Below are 20,668 nucleotides of genomic sequence, written 5' to 3'. Positions count from 1 at the left end.
GTCAAAAAGCAGATACTGGTTTTTTTGTTGTTGTTTTTGTTTCAAATAACCAATTCTCCTTGAGTTTCATTTCAGTGTCAATAAACTCCGGCTGGAACCCAACTTGGAAATTGTGCAAGTATCTCGAAACATCCGCGGAAGGGAACCGGATGCAGTGAAGAAGAAGCAGCGGAGTCTCTCGGCCAATCAGAAGACTTTGCAGCCGAGGCAGCGTTCAGGAAGTGAACAGGGGAAGTTTGGTGGTTTTCTTGCGTCATTTGCGCTTTGTGTGTGGGCAGATGCAGAGTGAAGGTAGGACAGTCATTTTCTGTCACTTTTTCAAAATTACAAGCGTCAATGTTCTTAGTCCCTGGAGTGAAGGTGGCAGGTGTCGGGATAATACGAACAGCGACGGCAGATCTTAGGTGACTAATTGCAAGTTTTTCACACTTCCGCTACATCGACACACGGGCTTGCTGGCATCCGTGAAATTGGCAGAAAAGAGTCGGATGTTCACACAGTTCGAGTACCTGAGCTTCGCTTTTGTTTGGTTTTAAGGACTCGGGTCCAAAAGAGACCAATTGGTTGGTTTTGTTTCAGGGAGGCATGGGTGCGGCCGTTTGCAAATAAATCAAGTGCATCACTTTAAGGGAGGGAAGTGGTGAACCGCACATGCACAATGCTAGCTCAAGCTTTTTAGGGCCAGGGACCCCGTAACGGGAGAGACCACGATGGACCCCACTTCAATGTAACAATTTTGGAGAGAGGAAAGAAAATCATGTTTCTTAATCACATTTTTGAAGCACATTATGTGATGTTTTTCAAGATTTCTACAATAAATAGGAATAATACCTTTATTTATTATTTGGATTGACATTTTTTAGCTTGACTCTTGTTTTCACCCACAACACAAAGCCAGAAAAATCAAGCGTCTTCGACTTCTTTGAAAATTCAATTGTGTTGCTTGTGAAAGCAGTTCATGTGAATAGAAAATGATTCCATTCCAAATGTCCTGCTGCAATGATAAGATGTGCCTTATTTGTACTTTGATAGAGTCAAGTGGATCAAAAGCACCATGTCCCTGCACTGAGGACAAGGCCTCAATTTGCTCGAAAGTCCAGTCGCATCCAGTCCAAAACTGGGCTGGACTGGCGGTGGGAACACAACCATTGAAAAGCCATGAGGAGAGTCCGGAGAAAAGGGGCCAGCAAAGAGAAAGTATTTGCTTGTGATCTTCTGGAGCACCTGAATGCCACTGGTCAGGAGAGTAAGTTGGGGGGGTGGTCCTAGACACTTCCCTTCCGAATTTTCACAAAGGTTTTCCTCTGCAGTCCCTCAAGTGTTGAGGTGCTGCTGCCAGTTTGTCGAGGAACACGGTGTAGTGGACGGAATCTACAGGTTGTCTGGTGTTTCCTCCAACATCCAGAAGCTCAGGTGAGTTTTTTTTCACCCCGCCGTGTGCGCACCCTACGGCACACGTGTGACCCTTTTTGCCAGGAGCGAGTTTGAGAGCGACGGGATCCCGGACCTCAGCAAGGAAGTGTACCTGCAAGACATCCACTGCGTCAGCTCCCTGTGCAAAGCGTACTTCCGGGAGCTGCCCAACCCACTGCTCACCTACCAACTTTACGACAAGTTTGCCGTTGAGTAGCAGCTGATCCATCCTTTCATTTCCAAAATCAAAATGATTACCACACGAGATTCAACCCAAAAATGTCTTCATCCTTCTACATGCTCCAGGAGGCTGTGGCCATCCATCTGGAGGACGAGCGGCTGGTGAAAATCCGAGATGTCCTGAAGGAACTTCCGCCGCCGCATTACAGGTTTGCTTTTCAACTTTTCACTCATACCGACCATGTCTGAATGTTTTACTCCCTTCAGAACTTTGGAATTTCTGATGCGCCACCTCGTCAAAATGGCCTCGTGCTCGTCAGAGACCAACATGCACGCTAGGAACTTGGCCATTGTCTGGGCGCCCAATCTGCTCCGGTGTGGACGCCACACGACGTCTTCAACTTCTACAATGAGACTTGAGATTGCATCGATAATCTGTCAAATCTGCTCTTTAAGGTCAAAGGACATCGAGGTGTCCGGTTTCAATGGCAGCGCCGCCTTCATGGAGGTCAGGGTCCAGTCCATTGTAGTGGAGTTCATCCTCACACATGTCCCTGAGCTTTTTCCTGAGCCAAGTAAACACAACACAAACACTCAAGCCTGCGCAGGACTTGTCTTTCGTGTGTTTTAACAATTTGCTTCTTTCAGCTATGGCGCACAACAGGAGAAAGTCTCTTCCTTCTCCGACGGCCGTCACCGGCCAGGAGGAAGCCCTCTTCGAGACTCGGCCTCACGTCAGTCCAGGGGATGGTCCGATTCCGACGAGACCTTACCGCGCCATCATAGAAGGCACCACCGATAAGTGAGTCGACTAAGTGCATTTTCTCCAAGATGTCTGAGAACTGCTCCAGAATTGGAAAGATCTCTGGGATTGCTCTCATTTGGGTTGTTGTGTACCTCAGGAGGAAGGGCTCCTTCAAAGGAAGGAAGTGGATTTCCATTTTCAATATCAGCAATCGCTTCCACGACCCGAGAAGACGGCACAAACACTCGGCCAAAGGTATGTACCGTAATTTCCGGACTATAAGTCGCGGTTTTTTTCATAGTTTGGGTGAGGGGGCGACTTATACTCAGGAGCGACTTATATATGGTTTTTTTCCACAAATTTTTACTTGATCATTAAGACATCACTTACAAGTATAGTTGACCACTTCCCATGTTATTTTTAGTATAGTTGATCACTTCACATGCTTTTATATCTTTATCTTGAACATATTCAAAACATGAAAAATAGAGAAAACATCAAATAAAGCAATTAACACTTTAAAGCACCATATCCAAGTCCACTGTCTGCTGTATGTACACTTGCTCCATTTTTGCTCCTATAATATTTATTATTATTATTTATTATTATTTGTTTATTTATCATTTATTCAACACTCTTATTTATTCATTGTTTGTATCTTCTTGGTTTTTTTTTGTGTTGCTTGTATGCATATGTGTACTATCTCACCAAGGGATAGTGGAAACGTAATTTCAATCTCTTTGCGTGTCTTAGTATATAAAAAAAAAATCAACGATAAAGAAGACTTTGACTTTGATAAAACAACCAAAAAAAATTATATTTTCAGACGAAACTGGATGAGGGCGCTTTAAATTTCACCGTTGGCCGTGACTCATCAACTGAGTGGGCTTAAGAAAAATGGCACCAAAAAGAAACTCATATTTTGCAGGTTACAAACTTCAAGTTGTAAAATATGCAGCTGAAAACAGTAATCGAGCAGCAGAAAGAAAGTTTGGAGAACCGTGATGTACCAATGGATTACTATTTCAAGTGACGTCAGTAGCGCGGCGCGGCGGTTGTTTACATACAAACGTGCCCACACAAGGACTCCCGGCATCATTAGCGGTGATCATTTCTAAGTGACACGGAGGACAAAGAGTTTGAAAGAATTAAGGATTTGGAGTGACAGAGAAGGTTTGAAAAACTATTATGGCTTTTACGCACGCCGGGTCCTACTCTACTGAGTCGGGGGCCGGCGCTCGGCCGAGTGGTTGTCCGCGAACGGTGCGCGGGGCTCGGACATGGCCATTACGCACGCCCGGTCTGTCTGGAAGTCCACGCCGCCACACGCTTGGAAGTTTGTTTTGTTTAATAAAGAGCCGTTTACCAAACCCACGTCTATCCTTGTACTTTGTTAACGCTACAATATTGTTATATAGTAGATCTGTGGAATAAAGACGAGGCTGACGTCAGGGCGCACGCGCGGCGATGTTGACAAAGGACGAGGAATTTGATCGATGGATTTAATGGAATTAAAGTGCACGGATGGTTTGATAATATTATAGGCTTGTATTATAGTTATTTTAAATATAGTTTATCTATCGTTATATGAGCCTGTGGAATATTTTGAAGTGCAAGCGCCCTCAGCCATGCGCACCCATTGTTGACAAAGAACGATCGATGGATTTAACGAATTGAAGTGACACCGATGGTTTTATAAATATGTTATTCATGTAATAGTTGTCCTTAATCACTCTATATGTTACGTCAGGCCCGTTCTCAGCTCTTTGTTTGTGTTTGTCACGTTAGCATACCTATCGTTTAGCCTGTTGTTGCTATTTAATGAATTGGAGTGACACCGATGGTTTTATAAACATGTTATTCATGTAATAGTTGTCCTTAATCACTCTATATGTTACGTCAGGCCCGTTCTCAGCTCTTTGTTTGAGTTTGTCACGTTAGCATACCTATCGTTTAGCCTGTTGTTGCTATTTAATGAATTGGAGTGACACTGATGGTTTTATAAACATGTTATTCATGTAATAGTTGTCCTTAATCACTCTATATGTTACGTCAGGCCCGTTCTCAGCTCTTTGTTTGTGTTTGTCACGTTAGCATACCTATCGTTTAGCCTGTTGTTGCTATCGTTTAGCCTGTTGTTGCTCGTTCATGACTGTTTTTGGTGTGGGATTTTGTCGAATAAATTGCCCCCAAAATGCGACTTATACTCCGGAGCAACTTATATATGTTTTTTTTCACTTTTTGGGGCATTTTTTGGCTGGTGCGACTTATACTCCGGAGCGACTTATAGTCCGGAAAATACGGTATGTATCTTGAGTAGTGCCAAGGGACCTCTTTTAATTGTGGCTCGCTTGTGCGTGCGTGCGTGCGTGCGTGCGTGCGTGCGTGCGTGCGTGCGTGCGTGCGTGCGTGCGTGCGTGCGCGCGCGCGTGCCGAGTGCCTCATTCTTTGTTTGGTCTCTCACGTTTTATTTTGAAAGATGTCAGAAATCAATGTGTCTAGTCCAAATGGACTGTCACTATAATTCTGCATTTTTCGTGTCTAGAGAAGGACAAGCCAGTGTTACGTCCAGCTCGAAGCATGGATTCCCTCAGCGTTTCGACATATTCAAATGAAGGTACTGCTCTTTTCGCCGTCATGATCACGCCATGTGTTAGTCTCCCAACATGAAGGTTGGTTCCATCTGCTGGCCATGTTGAATTGTCCTTTAGCAAGACACTGAACTCTGATTTTATTTTTCTTCGATCATCTTGCTGAGGGAGGGATTCACTAACTTCAAAGTGTCTTATTATTCCTTTTATTCCAGATCCTATACGTCCTCTGCAGACAACTCGCTCGGCCAAAATGTCCGTCTTCGAACACGCAGCGTCGCCTAGCCCATTAGGCGGAAGCGAATATGCCGTGACCTACCGCAGGGGGACGGGACTTGTGAGCGGGGGCACTCAGGGCACCTACACGGCTCTCCACCCCGAAGGCTCGGGTGGCGCGGAAGGCGACTCTGTCCAATCCAGATCGCCGGGACTCTCGGCGAAGGCCGGTCGGAGAGCGGCCATGCACATCACTGGGCCCACTGTGGTCACGGTGCCGCTGCACATCACTTCCAACTTGGCTTTGGGCCTTCTACAGGGAGGTGGGACTGGCCGTGTGGTCCACCGTGGCAAGGGTAAGGACGGAGGTCAGGACAGTGGAAAAATGGAAATGCCAGTTGAAGTGAGGGAAGAAATTAAAGGAGAGAGCAAAGAGGTAACACACGGGAAGGAAATCATCCTGGATGACGATACAAAGAACCCAGTTGACAAGGAAGAAGAAGAAGAAGACAAGAACAAAGAAGCACTTGGGAAAGACTGTAGCTCGGAGACAGCAGCAATAGAAAGCAAGCGTACGAGTTACAAAGCAGATGAGGATGTTTGTCAACAGGATGTCTACGAAGGTAATGTCCAATATCACCATATCACGACGCACTCCGACTGACCTCTAATGTTTGTTTCATTTTCTCAATTGCACAAATGCAAGGAGTGCCATCAGCCAATGTTTTGGACTCTTTTGGCATCCTCAACTCGACGGAGGATGACCAAGAGCTGTCTGGCTATGTTGAAGACAACTTTGAATTCCTGGATCACATGGATTGCAGCGACTCCGATCAGGTAGTAGTTGTTGTTGTTATCACTTTGAAAGTCAAATGTTTTTGTGCATGGTTATGGTGGAACTACACAAGCAAGCAAAATGACTTTTTTTAAAAGGTTCATTTGTGTTTTATCTTGCTTAAGCCTCAGATCAAAACACATGACAGTACTGTATTTCCTATTTCACAGGCATTTTGAAACTTGGCTGACTTTTGAGACTTGTTAGCTGAACTATGGACTGGCTGGTGACCAATCCAGGGTGTATCTCCTCAGGAATACTTAGATCATGTCAAGTTCAAACTTCCTTGTCTTTACAGATTCCTCTCCACTTCCTGTCGGACTGCCCTTCCCAAGTGAACGTATTCTCCGTGGAACCTCCCGGACACTCTGACGACGAGTATGAACTCGCAGAGGAACCGTGTCATCACGCCACCGAAGCTGACGCCAGGCTAAGTGTGAGCTCCGAGACAAACCTTCAAAGCCGACTGGAGCTCGAGCGGCTATGCAGCGTCAACGAGCGCAACGCAAAGTCCCTCAGCTTGCCTCGCATGACCTCGCCTGCGTATGAACCTGGAGAATGTTGCTGTGACGACACAGGAGATGAGGACACGGCCAACTACTACAGCAGTGACGAAGACAGCAGCTTGTTTAAGAGCCTCCCCGCGGACTTCTTCCTAAGCCTCGGGTGTGACCTTGAACCAGAGGATGATAGTGCTCCAGTAGACCGATCATGTGAGGCAAATCAATATAATCCCACAAACGATGACAATCAGAGCCAGGATGACCTGGACGGATTAGAAGAGATGATACCACAAAGTGAAGCACAAATCCACTACTGTGTGGACTTGCAAGAGCACATTTCAGTTGTTAAGGCAGATGGTGATGATGATGATGTAGACGTTGACAATGTAAGACGGGAAGATGAAGGAGAAGCCCATTATCTCTCTACCTTTGAGTGTAGTACTAAGAAAGAAACTTCCCCAGTGGAGGAGTTCCTAGACGTTTCCCAGGAAGCTCCAGAGGAGCTTCAGGATGATGGAGATGAAAGTCAAAGGACTGAGGATGTGAATCCTGAAACCATGTCAAAAGATGATGGCGAGGTACCAAATTTGGAAGGGACGCGGGAGGATGTCTTGGCTACATACGAGACCCATGCAGAGGTCTGGGACGAGCTGGAGGAGGTCGTGTGCCAACTGATCGAGAATGAAGAAAGAAAGACTGTGGAGGTCAGAGAGAGCCCAGAGACCGACGAGCTGGAAACAACTGTGGGAAAGAACCCCCCAGAGGTCAATTTACCAGCTAGATGTGACCAACTTGTGGCAGAGTTAATGCCCGAAGAAGACAAATCAATCGGAGAGGCATCTCTGAAAGGGGAAAGGGCTGACGAGTCCGGAGATGGGGGGAATTTTGACAAGGGAGGACCAGAGAGGTGTGAAAAAGTGATGGAATTGTTGCTACCCAATGAAGACAAAGCCATCCTCGAGAAAGTGACAGTCACGCCAAGTCTAAGAGATGAACCCCTGACAGAGAATGACGGGATGATTGAAAACCAAGAAAAAGAAAAATGTAAACCAGAGGGAGCCGTTATGGAAAGGTCAGCACCCAAAGACAAATTTGGCGTTTGTGAAGAAGTGACACCATCACATTTTACAGACGTGTCCATGGTTCTGCAGTCCAGAAGCGTGAGCTTTGATGAGCAAGGACACAAAGGAGCAGTTGCGGAAATGTCCGTGCCCAAAGAACACAAACCCATTTGTGAGGAAGCCACAGTGACACCAAGTCTGAAAGAGCTCAGTTCCCATGTTCCTGAGTCCACAGAAGGTGTGAGGTTAGAGGAGCGAGGAGTAGGAAGGAAGCTGGTCATTTCCAAACTGCCCAAAGTTTACCAAGTGAAAGCTGTGCCGGTGGTGCCGCCCAAACCCCAACACTGCAAATTAGCAACCCGGAGCCAGCGACAGCAGCAGCGAGAGAGGAGAGATGGCGACGCGCCGGACGATGTTGGTGCCACCTGTGGCAGGGATGCTTCGCGGAACAGCTCTCTCAGCATGTGCTTTGACGAGGCCGTTGCCAAAGTCATCCTGAGGCGAGAAAAGAATGTGAGCGACAACGGCAACTAGGGCTTGTGTGAGCAACCATGGCAACCACAAGTATTGGGATGTTCTTAAGGCATGTCATTCATTCCAAAGTCAGTCAAAATGACTTGATAAAATGTCAGAGGGTAACAGCTAGGGGGGGGGGTTCATTTGTGCAACGATGAACTTAGTTAATAAAATTAGCAATTATGAACTGTGAACTGAAAAAGTTAAAATGTGTGTACTGAACTTTCCCAACTGATTAAATGTACCGGACTTGTGTTTGTTGATTGTGGCTCAGCCAGTAGAGTGGGTCTTGAAATATGAGGCGTGCTGCTTCAAATCCAGCTGTCCAAGCCCTGTCTTGACGGATGGATGGTAGTGTTGTCGTGTCGGCCCGTGACTGAACAAGAGTGAAGATTTTTTTTCTTTCAGTTCATATGACTTCAACCAGTAGGTGTCAGTAATGCACATGGAAGCTAGTGCCACCTCGCCGTAAAACAAAACGAAGGAAATGACGTCACTTCCCTTTCACGAACGGGTTGTGTATTGCATTTCTCGTTCCTAAACTTTACGGATCTGTGAGTGAACGAGTGAGTGAGTGAATGATTTTGCATTTCCAGTTCATCGCGAGAACGGGTCGGTGAGGTAACGAATCCTGGCTTTCCCGTTCGCGAACGAGTCAATGGGTCAACTGCCTTCCTTCCCCCCTGTGCTTAAACGGATCAGTCAGTGAACGTGTTGAGTCTCCCTCCTGGCGTCAACTATGTAATGTCGATTGACGATTTGCCAAAGAAAGAAAGAACCACACACTGAAACACCACTTCTTTTAAGCACGTCTTCTCCAAGCTAACGGCTAACTTCATTGCATAAAGGGATGCGCCGTTATGCAACAACGGGGAGATTGTGCTTCTCTTTGGGTCATCTTGAACGTGTATGCATATATACGCCTAAATATTGTTATCCAATATATCGACTGCAATTCTACATTATATTGCTGGTTTGAAATGTACTATTATTATGTTAAGAAACATTAAAACCTGTTCGAACTTGTATGGTGTTTTATTCCTTGTTTTTATTTTTTTGGGCATGAAAACAAAAATCTGACATTTATTTAATTGCTTTATATGACAATATGTATGTGTTTTACTTTGTGTTGATGTCCTCCCAAACAAAGAGCAAGTAGTCAAATACACGTCCTTGACACGTACAAAAAATGCATAAAGTTATTAGGTACATCTGAAAATGGTGGTGTACCTAATAGTGTCCGAATGACGTCACATATCAAACAGCCAATCAGAAAGTGGGGGTGAGGGCGGGTGTGGCACTTTTCACTTAAACCAGGGGTGTCGACCTCCAGTCCTCGAGGGGCCGCGTTCCAACATGTTTTCCAAGTGACCCTCGTTAAGTGCACCTGCGTGAAAAGTTTTAGCTTCTTTCACGTTCAAAAGTAGCTAAAAGTTTTCACGCACCTGCACTTAACAAAGGAATCACATGGACACTCCATTAGGTACACCGCCATTTTTAGGTGTACCTAATAACAGACCACTTTAATAGGGAAATATCATGGTCAAAGGTCATAGGTGTCAAGCTCTAGGCCTCTGGGCCGCGTTGCAACATGTTTTCCAAGTGACCCTCGTTAAGCGCACCTGCGTAAAAGGTTTTAGCTCCTTTCACGTTCAAAAGGAGCTAAAACTTTTCACGCAGGTGCACTTAACGAGGGAGTCACACGGACACTCCATTAGGTACACCACCATTTTCAAGTGTACCTAATAACAGGCCACTTTATTAGGGAAATATCATGGTCAAAGGTCACAGGTGTCAAGCTCTAGTCCTCGGGGCCGCGTTCCAACATGTTTTCCAAGATTCCCTCGTTAAGTGCAGGTGCGTGAAAAGTCGTATCATCGTGTTTGTCATATCATTGTGTGTGTGTGTATCACTACTGCAGTGTAGTGTTGGCTCGTGAGTGAACGATGGGTTCAAAAGAACGAATGTTTTCAGTGAACGAGAGTGAACGAAAAGATCTAAAGATCTTTGTAGCCATGACAGAAAAACTTGTTTGGACCCGTTTGAAAATCATTGATTTGATTTGACTCAAGAATTGTCTCTGTGCAACGGTGTGGTGTTTCTTAACAACTGAATTGAAAATGAGTCCACGGGAGCACTGCAACGCCCGCAGAATTTTTGCAAGAACAATTCATTTTAGGATGAACTATCAAAGTTGAAGTCCCAATGATCATCGTCACACACACATCTGGGTGTGGTGAAATTTGTCCTCTGCATTTAACCCATCCCCATGTGATTTTGATCCATCCCCTGGGGGAGAGGGGAGCAGTGAGCAGCAGCGGTGCTGCGCTCGGGAATCATATGGTGATCTAACCCCCCAATTCCAACCCTTAATGCCAAGCAGGGAGGCAATGGGTCCCATTTTTATAGTCTTTGGTATGACCCGGCCAGGGTTTGAACTCCCAACCTTCCAGTCTCAGGGCGGACACTCTACTACTGGGCCACTGAGCTGGTATCGATACAAATATTTGCATTTGATTGAAGGCAATGGCGTTAACCACTCGACCAGAGCCTGCTCGGAAACAAAAGGAGATTTGGTCATATTGATAGGGTATCCTCCATCTAAACATGTTCGGTGTTCAAAGTTTCAACATATAGTCCAAAGCAACCCTTTCCACAGTAGTCACCATGACAGGCGACCACCTGGTGGCGTCAGTGTGCCGAGCGCCGTTGGACGATCAGGAGTAGAAGATTTGAATCGACGGATGTGACGTCAGGGCTTTAGGTCAATTGAACACAGGTGTGATCGCTCAAGGGGAGTTATCACATGCAGGTGCCACCGAGCGCGTGGCGGCGGCGGCGGACGGTTTCTCAGGTAAGCGAGCATGCTAGCAAATGTTTGTCGTCTCCTGCCGTTTTTCACGACGGACGCCTTGTTTGTTGCACGATTGGCACGCTTTGTTGCCTTTTCTCACAAGCCTTTTTTTTTTATTTTTATTTTTTTATTTTGTTTGTCGCAGGATTGTCGTACTCTCGTTAGTCGGCAACGTCACGTCCACCGCGACGGTGGGCCTTGAGGTAAATTGTAGGCCGCAGGCCATTTAGCCCGTGAGCAAATGTTTGCAGTTTCTTACGATGCCGTTTATTATTTCTTGCAGGATTTTTGCTGTCTAGGGAGTGCTTGAGGTTTCGGCACGTCACGGCACGCCACAATCCACTTTGCGTCGCGTCGTTGCGCGTTTTGGTGGTATTTTAAGTGTCTTTCCCGTTTTTTTTTTTAATGCTGGCCAGCATTTTTCATTCGTCTGTCTGTAGAAGGTTCGTAAATGACGCCGCCGATAAGCGCGTGTTTGTCTGACTATAGGAAATGTTAGTTTGACTCTAGTCAACTACACCATTTTTTATTATTTTATATTATCGGTGTGTCATTTCCGTGTCATGCAAACTGGTGAATGCAACGTATATGTTACGTCACGTCCAAATCGGACCAAATCCATTCAAAGATGGCGCCCGGCCGCTCGTTCCCTTACGCAACAAACATTTGCGCGGGTTATTTTCTCCCGTTTTGGACGCCGCCAACCTGGCTCATCTGTCCAATGTAAGGTGAGTTGTAGATGATGAAATTAAAATATGAATTATAATCTTAAATAATACTTGTAATTTACCACAATGTAATGATTATATTTTTTTTCAAATGTAAAACTCTACTTAGAATGTATAAAATTAAAATATTAACTATAATTTTGATAAATGATCGTAACTTACTACAATATAATATTTTTTTTCAAACGTAAAACTCCTAGTATGTATAATTGTTGGTAAAAAAATCATGCCATTGGCACTCAATGTCTATTTTTGTTGCAATAATTTGCCTGTCCTTTGCAGCACTAAAAAAGGCCGCCCAGCCAGCATCCTTCTATACAAAGCAAGCAGGAGGCTCTTGAAGGAGCCCTTTCAGTGATGTTGAGGACACTGAGGAAGAGTAGTCCTAAATCAGGTGAACCCCTGTTTTTGTCAAGTTTCAGCTTCCCAACACACAATGGTTGTCGAGTTTTAGCTTCCCAGCACACAATTAATGTCTGTGTTTTTGTAGGCAGCAAGAGGAGCCGAATGGGATAAGTATAATTCCACATGAAAAGGCGCAATGGCCTATCTTCGCTGGAGACTTCAATCATGCCAACCTGAAGTCTGTTTTCCCGATGCTTCACCAGCATGTTCCTTTTCCGACACGTGGAGACAGCTTCCTGGACCTAGTCTACTCGGTGCAAAAGGGAGCTTTCAAAGCCACCCCCCTCCCCCATCTGGGGCTTTCTGACCATCTCACCGTTTTGCTTTTGCCCGCATACAGACAATTGGTAAAGGCATCCAGGCCGGTTCGGAGGCAGGTTCGAGTGTGGCCTGAGGGTGCCTCCGATGCACTTCGTGACTGCTTCGACACCACTGACTGGGACTTGTTTAAGCAGGCAGCCACCTACAACGATTGGACGGACATAGAGGAGTATACTGACTCTGTTACCTCTTACATCACGAAGTGCATCGATGATGTGACTTGCTCGAAATCCGTCGTCACTCGCGCGAACTGGAAGCCGTGGCTGACGGGGGCTGTCCTCAGACTGTTGAGGGCCAGGGACAAGGCTTTCAGAGCGGGGGATGAGGCTGGCTTGAGGACAGCGAGGGCCGACCTGTCCCGAGGCATCAAAGAAGCGAAGAAGGCGTTCTCGTGCAAGGTCTCCACCCACTTCAAGGACAGCAAGGATGCACGTAGCCTTTGGCGGGGCATTCAGACCATCACGGACTACAAGCCCGCGCCGAGGAGCTGTGAGGGCGATGTCCGTCTGCTGAATGATCTGAACCGCTTCTTTGCTCGCTTTGACGCCCAGAACAGCACTTGCCCGCTGAAGACCACTCCCCCCCCCCACACGAGCAGCCCCTGCGCCTCTCTGCAGACGGTGTGAGGAGGGCGCTTGCCGATATTGACACACGTAAGGCGGCGGGCCCTGACAACATCCCGGGTCGAGCGCTGAAGGACTGCGCTGGGGAGCTGTCGGGTGTCTTCACGGACATCTTTAACGTTTCCCTGCAGCAGGCCATCGTCCCCTCGTGTTTCAAGGCTGCCACCATCGTTCCTGTACCGAAGAAACCTGCACCGTCCTGCTTCAATGACTACCGCCCTGTGGCACTGACGCCCATCATCATGAAGTGCTTTGAGCGGCTGGTCATGGAGCACATCAAGTCTGTTCTCCCCCCCACCATTGACCCTTTCCAGTTTGCGTACCGTGCCAAGCGGTCCTCTGAGGATGCCATCTGCTCTGCCCTCCACTCGGCCCTCACCCACCTGGAGAGAAAGGACTCATATGTGAGGTTGCTGTTTGTGGACTTCAGCTCTGCCTTCAACACCATTGTGCCGCAGCGACTCATCTCCAAACTCGACGAGCTGGGCCTCAGTACCTCCCTCTGCAACTGGCTACTGGACTTCCTCTGTCGGAGGCCTCAGGTGGTGCGTGTTGGCGACAAAATCTCCGCCAGCATCACGCTGAGCACGGGGGCCCCCCAGGGCTGCGTGCTCAGTCCATTGCTCTTCACCCTGCTGACGCATGACTGCTCTGCGACCTACAGCGACAACCGCATAGTGAAGTTTGCTGACGACACGACTCTGGTGGGTCTCATCACGAAGGGCGACGAGACTCGGTACAGGTTGGAAGTTGACCTTCTGACCACGTGGTGCAGGGACAACAACCTCCTGCTGAACGTCAACAAGACCAAGGAAATCATTGTTGACTTCCGGAAGGGTCACACAACACACCTGTCGCTGATCATCGACGGTGCTGTGGTGGAGAGGGTGAGCTGCACCAAGTTCCTGGGGGTGCACATCAGTGAGGACCTCTCCTGGTCCGCAAACACCTCGTCACTGGCAAAGAAAGCTCAGCGCCGCCTGTACTTCCTGCGGAAGCTCAGGCGTGCATGTGGTCCTCAGGCAGTCCTGTCTACATTCTACCGTGGCACCATTGAGAGCGTCCTCACCAGTTGCATCGCTGTCTGGGGTGGTAACTGCACTGAACAGAACTTGAAGGCCCTGCAGCGCATAGTGAATACGGCTAGTAAGATTATTGGTGCTTCGCTCCCCTCCCTGAAGGACATTTACACCTCCCATCTCGCCCGCAAGGCAACCTCGATTGCCAGTGATGTGAGTCACCCAGCTCACTCTTTGTTTGACCTTCTGCCCTCTGGGAAGAGGTACAGGAGCCTGCGCTCCCGCACCACCAGACTCGCCAACAGCTTCTTTCTCCAGGCTGTTAGGGCCCTGAACTCGCTACCCCCTTCTGCGTAGCGTGCGGCACTGTTGCGCTATTTTCGGGAATGTCTGCTGTACGCGCATTTGCTCCTTTTTTTTCTGCTCCTCTTATTTATTTATTGTTGTGTTATTTATTCATTATTTATTCAGCACGCTTTTGTTGTACTTGTTTACTTGTTTGTCTGTTGTGAGCCATGTCCTGTCACCGTGGGATAGGGGGGAACGAAATTTCGGTTTCTTTGTGTGTCTCTGGCATGTGGAGAAATTGACAATAAAGCTGACTTTGACTTTGACTTTGACAAAGGCGCAATGGCCTATCCAAAGGAGCAATGGCCTATCCAAAGGAGCAATGGCCTATCCATAGGAGCAGTGGCCTATCCATAGGAGCCATATCCAAAAGAGCAATGCCATATCCAAAAGAGCAATGCTATATCAAGTCAAGAATCAAGCAGCACGCTGCAAAAGTCAACATGTGCGGATCATGTGCCCAGGAGGGAGCAGTGTGGTTGCCATTGGTTATGGGTGCACGACGGAAAGATTGCAGGTGTGGACAGTGTTTGGGGGTCCGACGCTTGATCTTGTGTGGTATATGGTTTTAGTTGCTTCGCTGGTCTCCAAAAAACACTCGGTGGTCGGTGGCTGTTTCCAGACAAATAAGCACTTCAGGGACCCACGGCTGATTGGGAAAAGATTTTATTCGACCGATGTCAGAGTGAAGTCTTTCCAAAAGGTTGAGTGACCCCAGGCATGGATGTAAAAAAACCTCCCCCCAAAAGAGAGAGAGCGAGCGAGAGCGAGCGAGCCCACACTAGAGCGAGCCCCTCCCTCCTCTTTTGTCAGGCCCGTAGCTTTTATACCTGACAAGAAGATGATGTCACGGCTTTGGGTAACAGCTGTAGTTTTCAATCTACTAGTTTACTTCAGTCCTAAAAAGGAGCTCTTGACCAGGGCTGTTGGTGATGGACGACTACAGCCACTTTACCTTATTATAGGATTGCACACATTGCTGAAACTGAATTCTCCCTGGTCACGGACAACTGGCCCTTCTATCTTCTACTAAGTACTTATACATTACTGAAACTAAAGCTTCCCTGTACAGCGAAAATAGTTTGATAGTCTTACTGCTACAAGTGGATCATCTAGTGCAACATACAGATACGCATAAAGTTCAAAATTCACTTCACTTGCTTAAGAGGTTGTGGCTTATCTGGACCCAGCGGTGTCTTGTGCTTGGTTGCCATTGACGGCTCACTTGGGGGAGGACGTGGTGACTTGGATGGAGACAAAACTGAACTTTGACGCGAAGCCCAATGTCCAAGCTTGCCACATGACTTGTACCATTTTGTCTTTTTCTAACCTGCCACTGTCGTGCTTGCTGCGTTCTTTGTTCTCCCCCGTCGGTGTAGGGCGGCGTTGGAGCGAGCCGATCCCGAATGTCCAATGTTGCAATTTGACTTGTACCATTTTGTTTTTCTAACCTGCCACTGTTGCACTTCATCTAACTCTAACCTACCACCACTGTGGTACTTGCGTTCTTTGTTCTCCCCTAGGTGTAGGACAGCATTGGAGCAAGATGGTAACATTTTGTCTTTTTCTAACCTACCACTGTCGTGCTTGATCTAAGCTGTGTGTCCTTTGTTCTCTAGGTGTAGGGGGCGGTGTTTGGGCGAGTCGGTCCATGAGGAAGACGAAATGATGCGAGCAGCGCCCAACTCAATGCATGTTCTGCCATTTGCAGGCCGGACGCAAAAGGGGGGGGGCGCGCGGCCTGATCCAACCGGGCGACGGTCACCAATAGTAGCTAGCCGAACACAGGGGAGAACAAAGAACGCAAGTACCACAGTGGTGGTAGGTTAGGGTTAGATGAAGTGCAAAGGTGGCAGGTTAGAAAGACAAAATGGTACAAGTCAAATTGCAAAATTGGACATTCGGGATCGGCTCGCTCCAACGCCGCCCTACACCGATGGGGGAGAACAAAGTACGCAGCAAGCACGACAGTGGCAGGTTAGAAAAAGACACAAAATGGTACAAGTCATGTGGCAAGCCAGGACATTGGGCTCCGCGTCAAAGTTCAGTTTTGTCTCCATCCAAGTCACCACGTCCTCCCCCAAGTGAGCCGTCAATGGCAACCAAGCACAAGACACCGCTGGGTTCAGATAAGCCACAACCTCTTAAGCAAGATCAACCGTCGGACCCCCAAACACTGTCCACACCTGGAACCTTTCCGTCGTGCACCCATAACCAAAGGCAACCACACTGCCCCCTCCTGGGCACATGATCCGCACATGTTGAATTTTGCAGCGTGCTGCTTGATTCTTGACTTGATATAGCATTTCTCTTTTGGATATGGCATTGCTCTTTTGGATATGGCTCCTATGGATAGGCCATTGCTCCTATGGATAGGCCATTGCTCCTATGGATAGGCCATTGCTCCTATGGATAGGCCATTGCTCCTTTGGATAGGCCATTGCTCCTTTGGATAGGCCATTGCTCCTTTGGATAGGCCATTGCGCCTTTGGATAGGCTATTGCGCCTTTGGATAGGCCATTGTGCCTTTGGATAGGCCATTGCGCCTTTTCATGTGGAATTATACTTATCCCATTCGGCTCCTCTTGCAGCCTACAAAAACACAGACAGACATTAATTGTGTGCTGGGAAGCTAAAACTCGACAACCATTGTGTTGGGAAGCTGAAACTTGACAAAAACAGGTCTTCATCTGATTTAGGACTACTCTTCTTCAGTGTCCTCAACATCACTGAAAGAGCTCCTTCAAGAGCCTCCTGCTTGCTTTGTATAGAAGGATGCTGGCTGGGCGGCCTTTTTTAGTGCTACAAAGGACAAGCAAATTATTGCAAAAAAAAATAGACATTGAGTAGAGTGCCAATGGCATGATTTTTTTACCAACAATTATACATACTAGGAGTTTTACATTTGAAAAAAATATTATATTGCAGTAAGTTACGATCATTTATCAAAATTATAGCTAATATTTTAATTTTATACATTCTAAGTAGAGTTTTACATTTGAAAAAATATATAATCATTACATTGTGGTAAATTACAAGAATAATTTAAGATTATAATTCATATTTTAATTTCATCATCTACAACTCACCTCACATTGGACAGATGATCCAGGTTGGCGGCGTCCAAAACGGGAGAAAATAACCCGCGCAAATGTTTGTTGCGTAAGGGAACGAGCGGGCGGGCGCCATCTTTGAATGGATTTGGTCCGATTTGGACGTGACGTAACATATACGTTGCATTCACCAGTTTGCATGACACGGAAATGGCACACGGATAATATAAAAAGCACCTGCACTTAACGAGGGAATCTTGGAAAACATGTTGGAACGCGGCCCCGGGGACTAGAGCTTGACACCTGTGACCTTTGACCATGATATTTCCTTAATAAAGTGGCCTGTTATTAGGTACACTTGAAAATGGCGGTGTACCTAATGGAGTGTCCGTGTGATTCCTACATACAAATGAAGAATGCTCTAAGCCTTGATGTCTATTCATATGCAAATGAGATAGGGGTCATAAAATTTTATGACCTTTTTATGACTTGTTATGGTATCATAAATCACCCCCTTTTGGATTGGGGAGTGGTTGGGGGCATCAAGATGGCGCCAGTCGTGACGGTGCCATCTTTGTCGCCATTTTGGTTTGCTGGCGCCATTTTTAGATATGTATGGGCATGTATTTTTATGAATCAAAACAGGTGCAGCATCTGAGCTAGCTTTGCTACCAGCCAGTACGTGTGGGTTGAAGGGGGGCCGTTTTGTTGAGAAAAAGAAGGGGAGGGGTGTTTGTGTCAGTGTGGGGGGTCGTGAGAGTCGGCATTATTGGTGCCAAAGTTATCTGAAAGAGAGTCGCATGTAATTTGACAAACAATAGTTTAGAGGATCAAGGGGTGTGTTTTGTTGAGAAAAAGACATCTAAAGGAGAAAAAAATCAAGGTGTTATCGCATGTAATTTGACAAACAATAGTAGAGTCAACGTTATTGGTGCCAAAGTTATCTGAAAGAGAAAAAGGAGAAGAAATCCTCTGAAAGAGCCTTTTTATGACTTGTTATGGTTAGGGTTAGGGTTAGGGAATTTGAAATTGGTTTAGTATGAATGACCAATGCTCATTTTTGAGCAAGCCATCGCTCTGAGCAACGGAGTCGAAGCGCGTCAAAAGCTGTTTCGAGAATGGTTAAAGGTAAGTCATGTTACTACTTTGTCGCCGTAATAATAATGATAATAATAATAATAAATAAATAATAATAATAATACACTGCGGTTATTTTATAAAACAAGATGTAATGTTTTTGCAATGTTTGTAGATATCATCGCTCTTGCCGATGTCCACGCATATTTTGACCACGACTTTAGCGACGTTTACCTAACACAATCAGACTACGGTGAGTCAATCGTTCATCTAAGGTAGTTCATATAAATGCTAGTAGTTGATGATTTTATTTTATGTATGTAACAGATCTCGTGGCCGCGGCTACTAGGAAAAACAATCAGCCGACACAAACTGCCTTCGAACGCCATATTGAAGCAGTGGAAGCGGCAGAGCCAGCGAGACCAAGCGCATCAGAGTCACGTGCTACCGTTGGAACCAATCCAATTGCATCCCACGCCGACCGACAGGAAACATGGACGGACACAGAGTTAGCTGAAGCTCTATCTACATACGAGGGCTTGAACCATCATCAAGAGTCGACAAACAAAGTTGGAGGTGTTCCTTCTATTTTTTCTCTCTTTGTATGCTATCATCCGACTTGCTATTTTCGGTATTATAACGGATTAACTTTTTTATATCTACTTCCAGGTGAGCGTCGTGACACGGAGGCACAGAGAGGAAGGAGGAGGAGGAGGGGGCAGCCCTTCTACAACACGAGCCACTCAACCAGCGCCTGTAAAGTGCCGTGGTAACTGTATCTACAAAAGACGGTTACAAGAATGTTTTAAGATAATACGTATTCTGACAGATTTAGCCGAATCAAAATAGGTCTGTGTTGTTTCTGTTGTGTTTTGTAAAAGGAAATATAATGGATCATTCAAACCTTACGTCAACAGAGTCAGATTTCTTAGCAAACATTGATGAAATAGATTTGCTACCATTTAGCGAAACAAGCCAAAGAAGTGACACACCAGAGCTAGATTTGTCAAGCATTAACAATACGTCTACGAGTCAAATAACAGATTTGCTCAACAATGTGAGCACGGCTTTGTTAGAGGGGGAAAGACCAGTCAGTCCTGCTATTCTTACCCATTTACAAGCTGTCATAGATGAACTGAACAATCAAAGTCTGAATGAAGGTAGACAGAGTCCTACACAAATCCGGTCACAATTGCTAAACATAACAGAATTAAACAACCAAGCTAATGACAGCAACGGGCGTATCAGTCCTGATATTCCTGTCCAGTTGCTAAACATTATCCAAAATCTAAATACGCAACCTCTGGTTGACCCGTTGACCGCTAACCCTCTCGATTCATCGCCGGCTGCTATTGACGACGTTCCACCGACATTTCAGCCCAACAACTGCTCTGTTATAATTGATCACGAAATAGATGTTATTGATGACAACACACCAGCATTTCAACACATGCCCCAGCGATCTAACAGCGGTTCTGTATTAGCTGATCAGCGCGGCGTTTCTGTTGTAGTTAATAGACCGCATTTCAATAATGTAGAGGTAAGGCGACAGTTAAATATACCATCGCAACAGAACATTAATGATTTTGCAACCTTCTACCTCCAGATTGAAGATAAAATAGATGATGTTATGCAAGAGGTGGTTAGCCGAGCACAACCAGGTGATGTAATTCAGGCCGAGTTAGTGGGTAGTAACGATAGAGCTCACATCTACCAGCAAACGAGTGACATAAACTCTATCAGAGATAGTGTATCAGACATGCTTGAGCGTTTAGCCCAATCAAATACAGAGCTTCTGGCTGATGAGGGTTTAGAGCTCATTGTACAAATAGTCACTCCATTGCGCGGTGGAATGAGTCGTAGGTTGTTGAACACTACCAACAGAGAGATTTTGAGGTTGAAAAAACGACACTTACACATACCTCGTAATAAAGACAACAATTTGTGTTTTGCTCTCTCACTAATCTATCTGCTAAATGACACACTCACAACAAAGCAGGCCACAAGACAGGCACGGCTCTTACACGAGAGTGTAGGATTGGATTGTCAAACACCTGTGAGTCTGGGCGATGTCCATAAATATGAGAAAGTCCTCAAACGGAAAATAACTGTAATGTATTGAAAAGAGGACTGCCGCCCTATGACTTTTTTCGACACACATTATCCCAAAACAGATAACG

The 20,668-nt window shown here is 46.2% G+C and overlaps 2 protein-coding genes across 4 annotated transcripts; both read left to right on the top strand.

The window, feature by feature from the left end:
• Positions 1-22: 22 nt before the first annotated feature.
• On the top strand, positions 23-9,086 carry arhgap30 (Rho GTPase activating protein 30). Of its 3 annotated transcripts, XM_088395777.1 has the most exons (13): positions 23-404; positions 1,033-1,246; positions 1,311-1,413; positions 1,477-1,621; positions 1,720-1,802; positions 1,861-1,968; positions 2,050-2,168; positions 2,242-2,395; positions 2,496-2,593; positions 4,884-4,955; positions 5,145-5,768; positions 5,852-5,982; positions 6,279-9,086. In XM_088395777.1, the coding sequence occupies exons 2-13, from the start codon at positions 1,159-1,161 to the stop codon at positions 8,076-8,078; spliced, it is 3,525 nt and encodes a 1,174-aa protein (XP_088251903.1). In that variant the 5' UTR covers positions 23-404; positions 1,033-1,158; the 3' UTR covers positions 8,079-9,086. The 3 variants fall into 3 exon arrangements, with proteins under 3 accessions (XP_088251903.1, XP_088251902.1, XP_088251901.1); XM_088395776.1 differs by having other exon boundaries at positions 23-291; positions 1,861-2,168; XM_088395775.1 differs by having other exon boundaries at positions 1,861-2,168.
• Positions 9,087-18,141: 9,055 nt separating this feature from the next.
• LOC148386990 (uncharacterized) lies at positions 18,142-19,396 on the top strand. The gene is made up of 4 exons (XM_088397394.1): positions 18,142-18,539; positions 18,664-18,741; positions 18,816-19,064; positions 19,158-19,396. Exons 1-4 carry the CDS (start codon positions 18,530-18,532, stop codon positions 19,259-19,261), a joined length of 441 nt encoding a protein of 146 aa, XP_088253520.1. The 5' UTR covers positions 18,142-18,529; the 3' UTR covers positions 19,262-19,396.
• Positions 19,397-20,668: the final 1,272 nt, after the last annotated feature.

This window comes from Syngnathus floridae, chromosome 14 (assembly GCF_059516105.1).
Source record: "Syngnathus floridae isolate MCC-2025c chromosome 14, RoL_Sflo_1.0, whole genome shotgun sequence".
Taxonomy (NCBI): domain Eukaryota; kingdom Metazoa; phylum Chordata; class Actinopteri; order Syngnathiformes; family Syngnathidae; genus Syngnathus; species Syngnathus floridae.
This window is presented reverse-complemented; position numbering and strand designations above follow the sequence as displayed.

Bases quoted from the DNA above. Each gene is read 5' to 3' on its own strand.
- arhgap30 (XM_088395776.1), top strand. From the start codon at position 1,159: ATGAGGAGAGTCCGGAGAAAAGGGGCCAGCAAAGAGAAAGTATTTGCT. The intron at 1,247-1,310 runs GTAAGTTGGGGG...TTTCCTCTGCAG, and splicing joins GAATGCCACTGGTCAGGAGA to TCCCTCAAGTGTTGAGGTGC. The intron at 2,594-4,883 runs GTATGTACCGTA...TTTCGTGTCTAG, and splicing joins GCACAAACACTCGGCCAAAG to AGAAGGACAAGCCAGTGTTA.
- LOC148386990 (XM_088397394.1), top strand. The intron at 18,742-18,815 runs GTGAGTCAATCG...TGTATGTAACAG, and splicing joins CCTAACACAATCAGACTACG to ATCTCGTGGCCGCGGCTACT. The intron at 19,065-19,157 runs GTGTTCCTTCTA...ATCTACTTCCAG, and splicing joins GTCGACAAACAAAGTTGGAG to GTGAGCGTCGTGACACGGAG.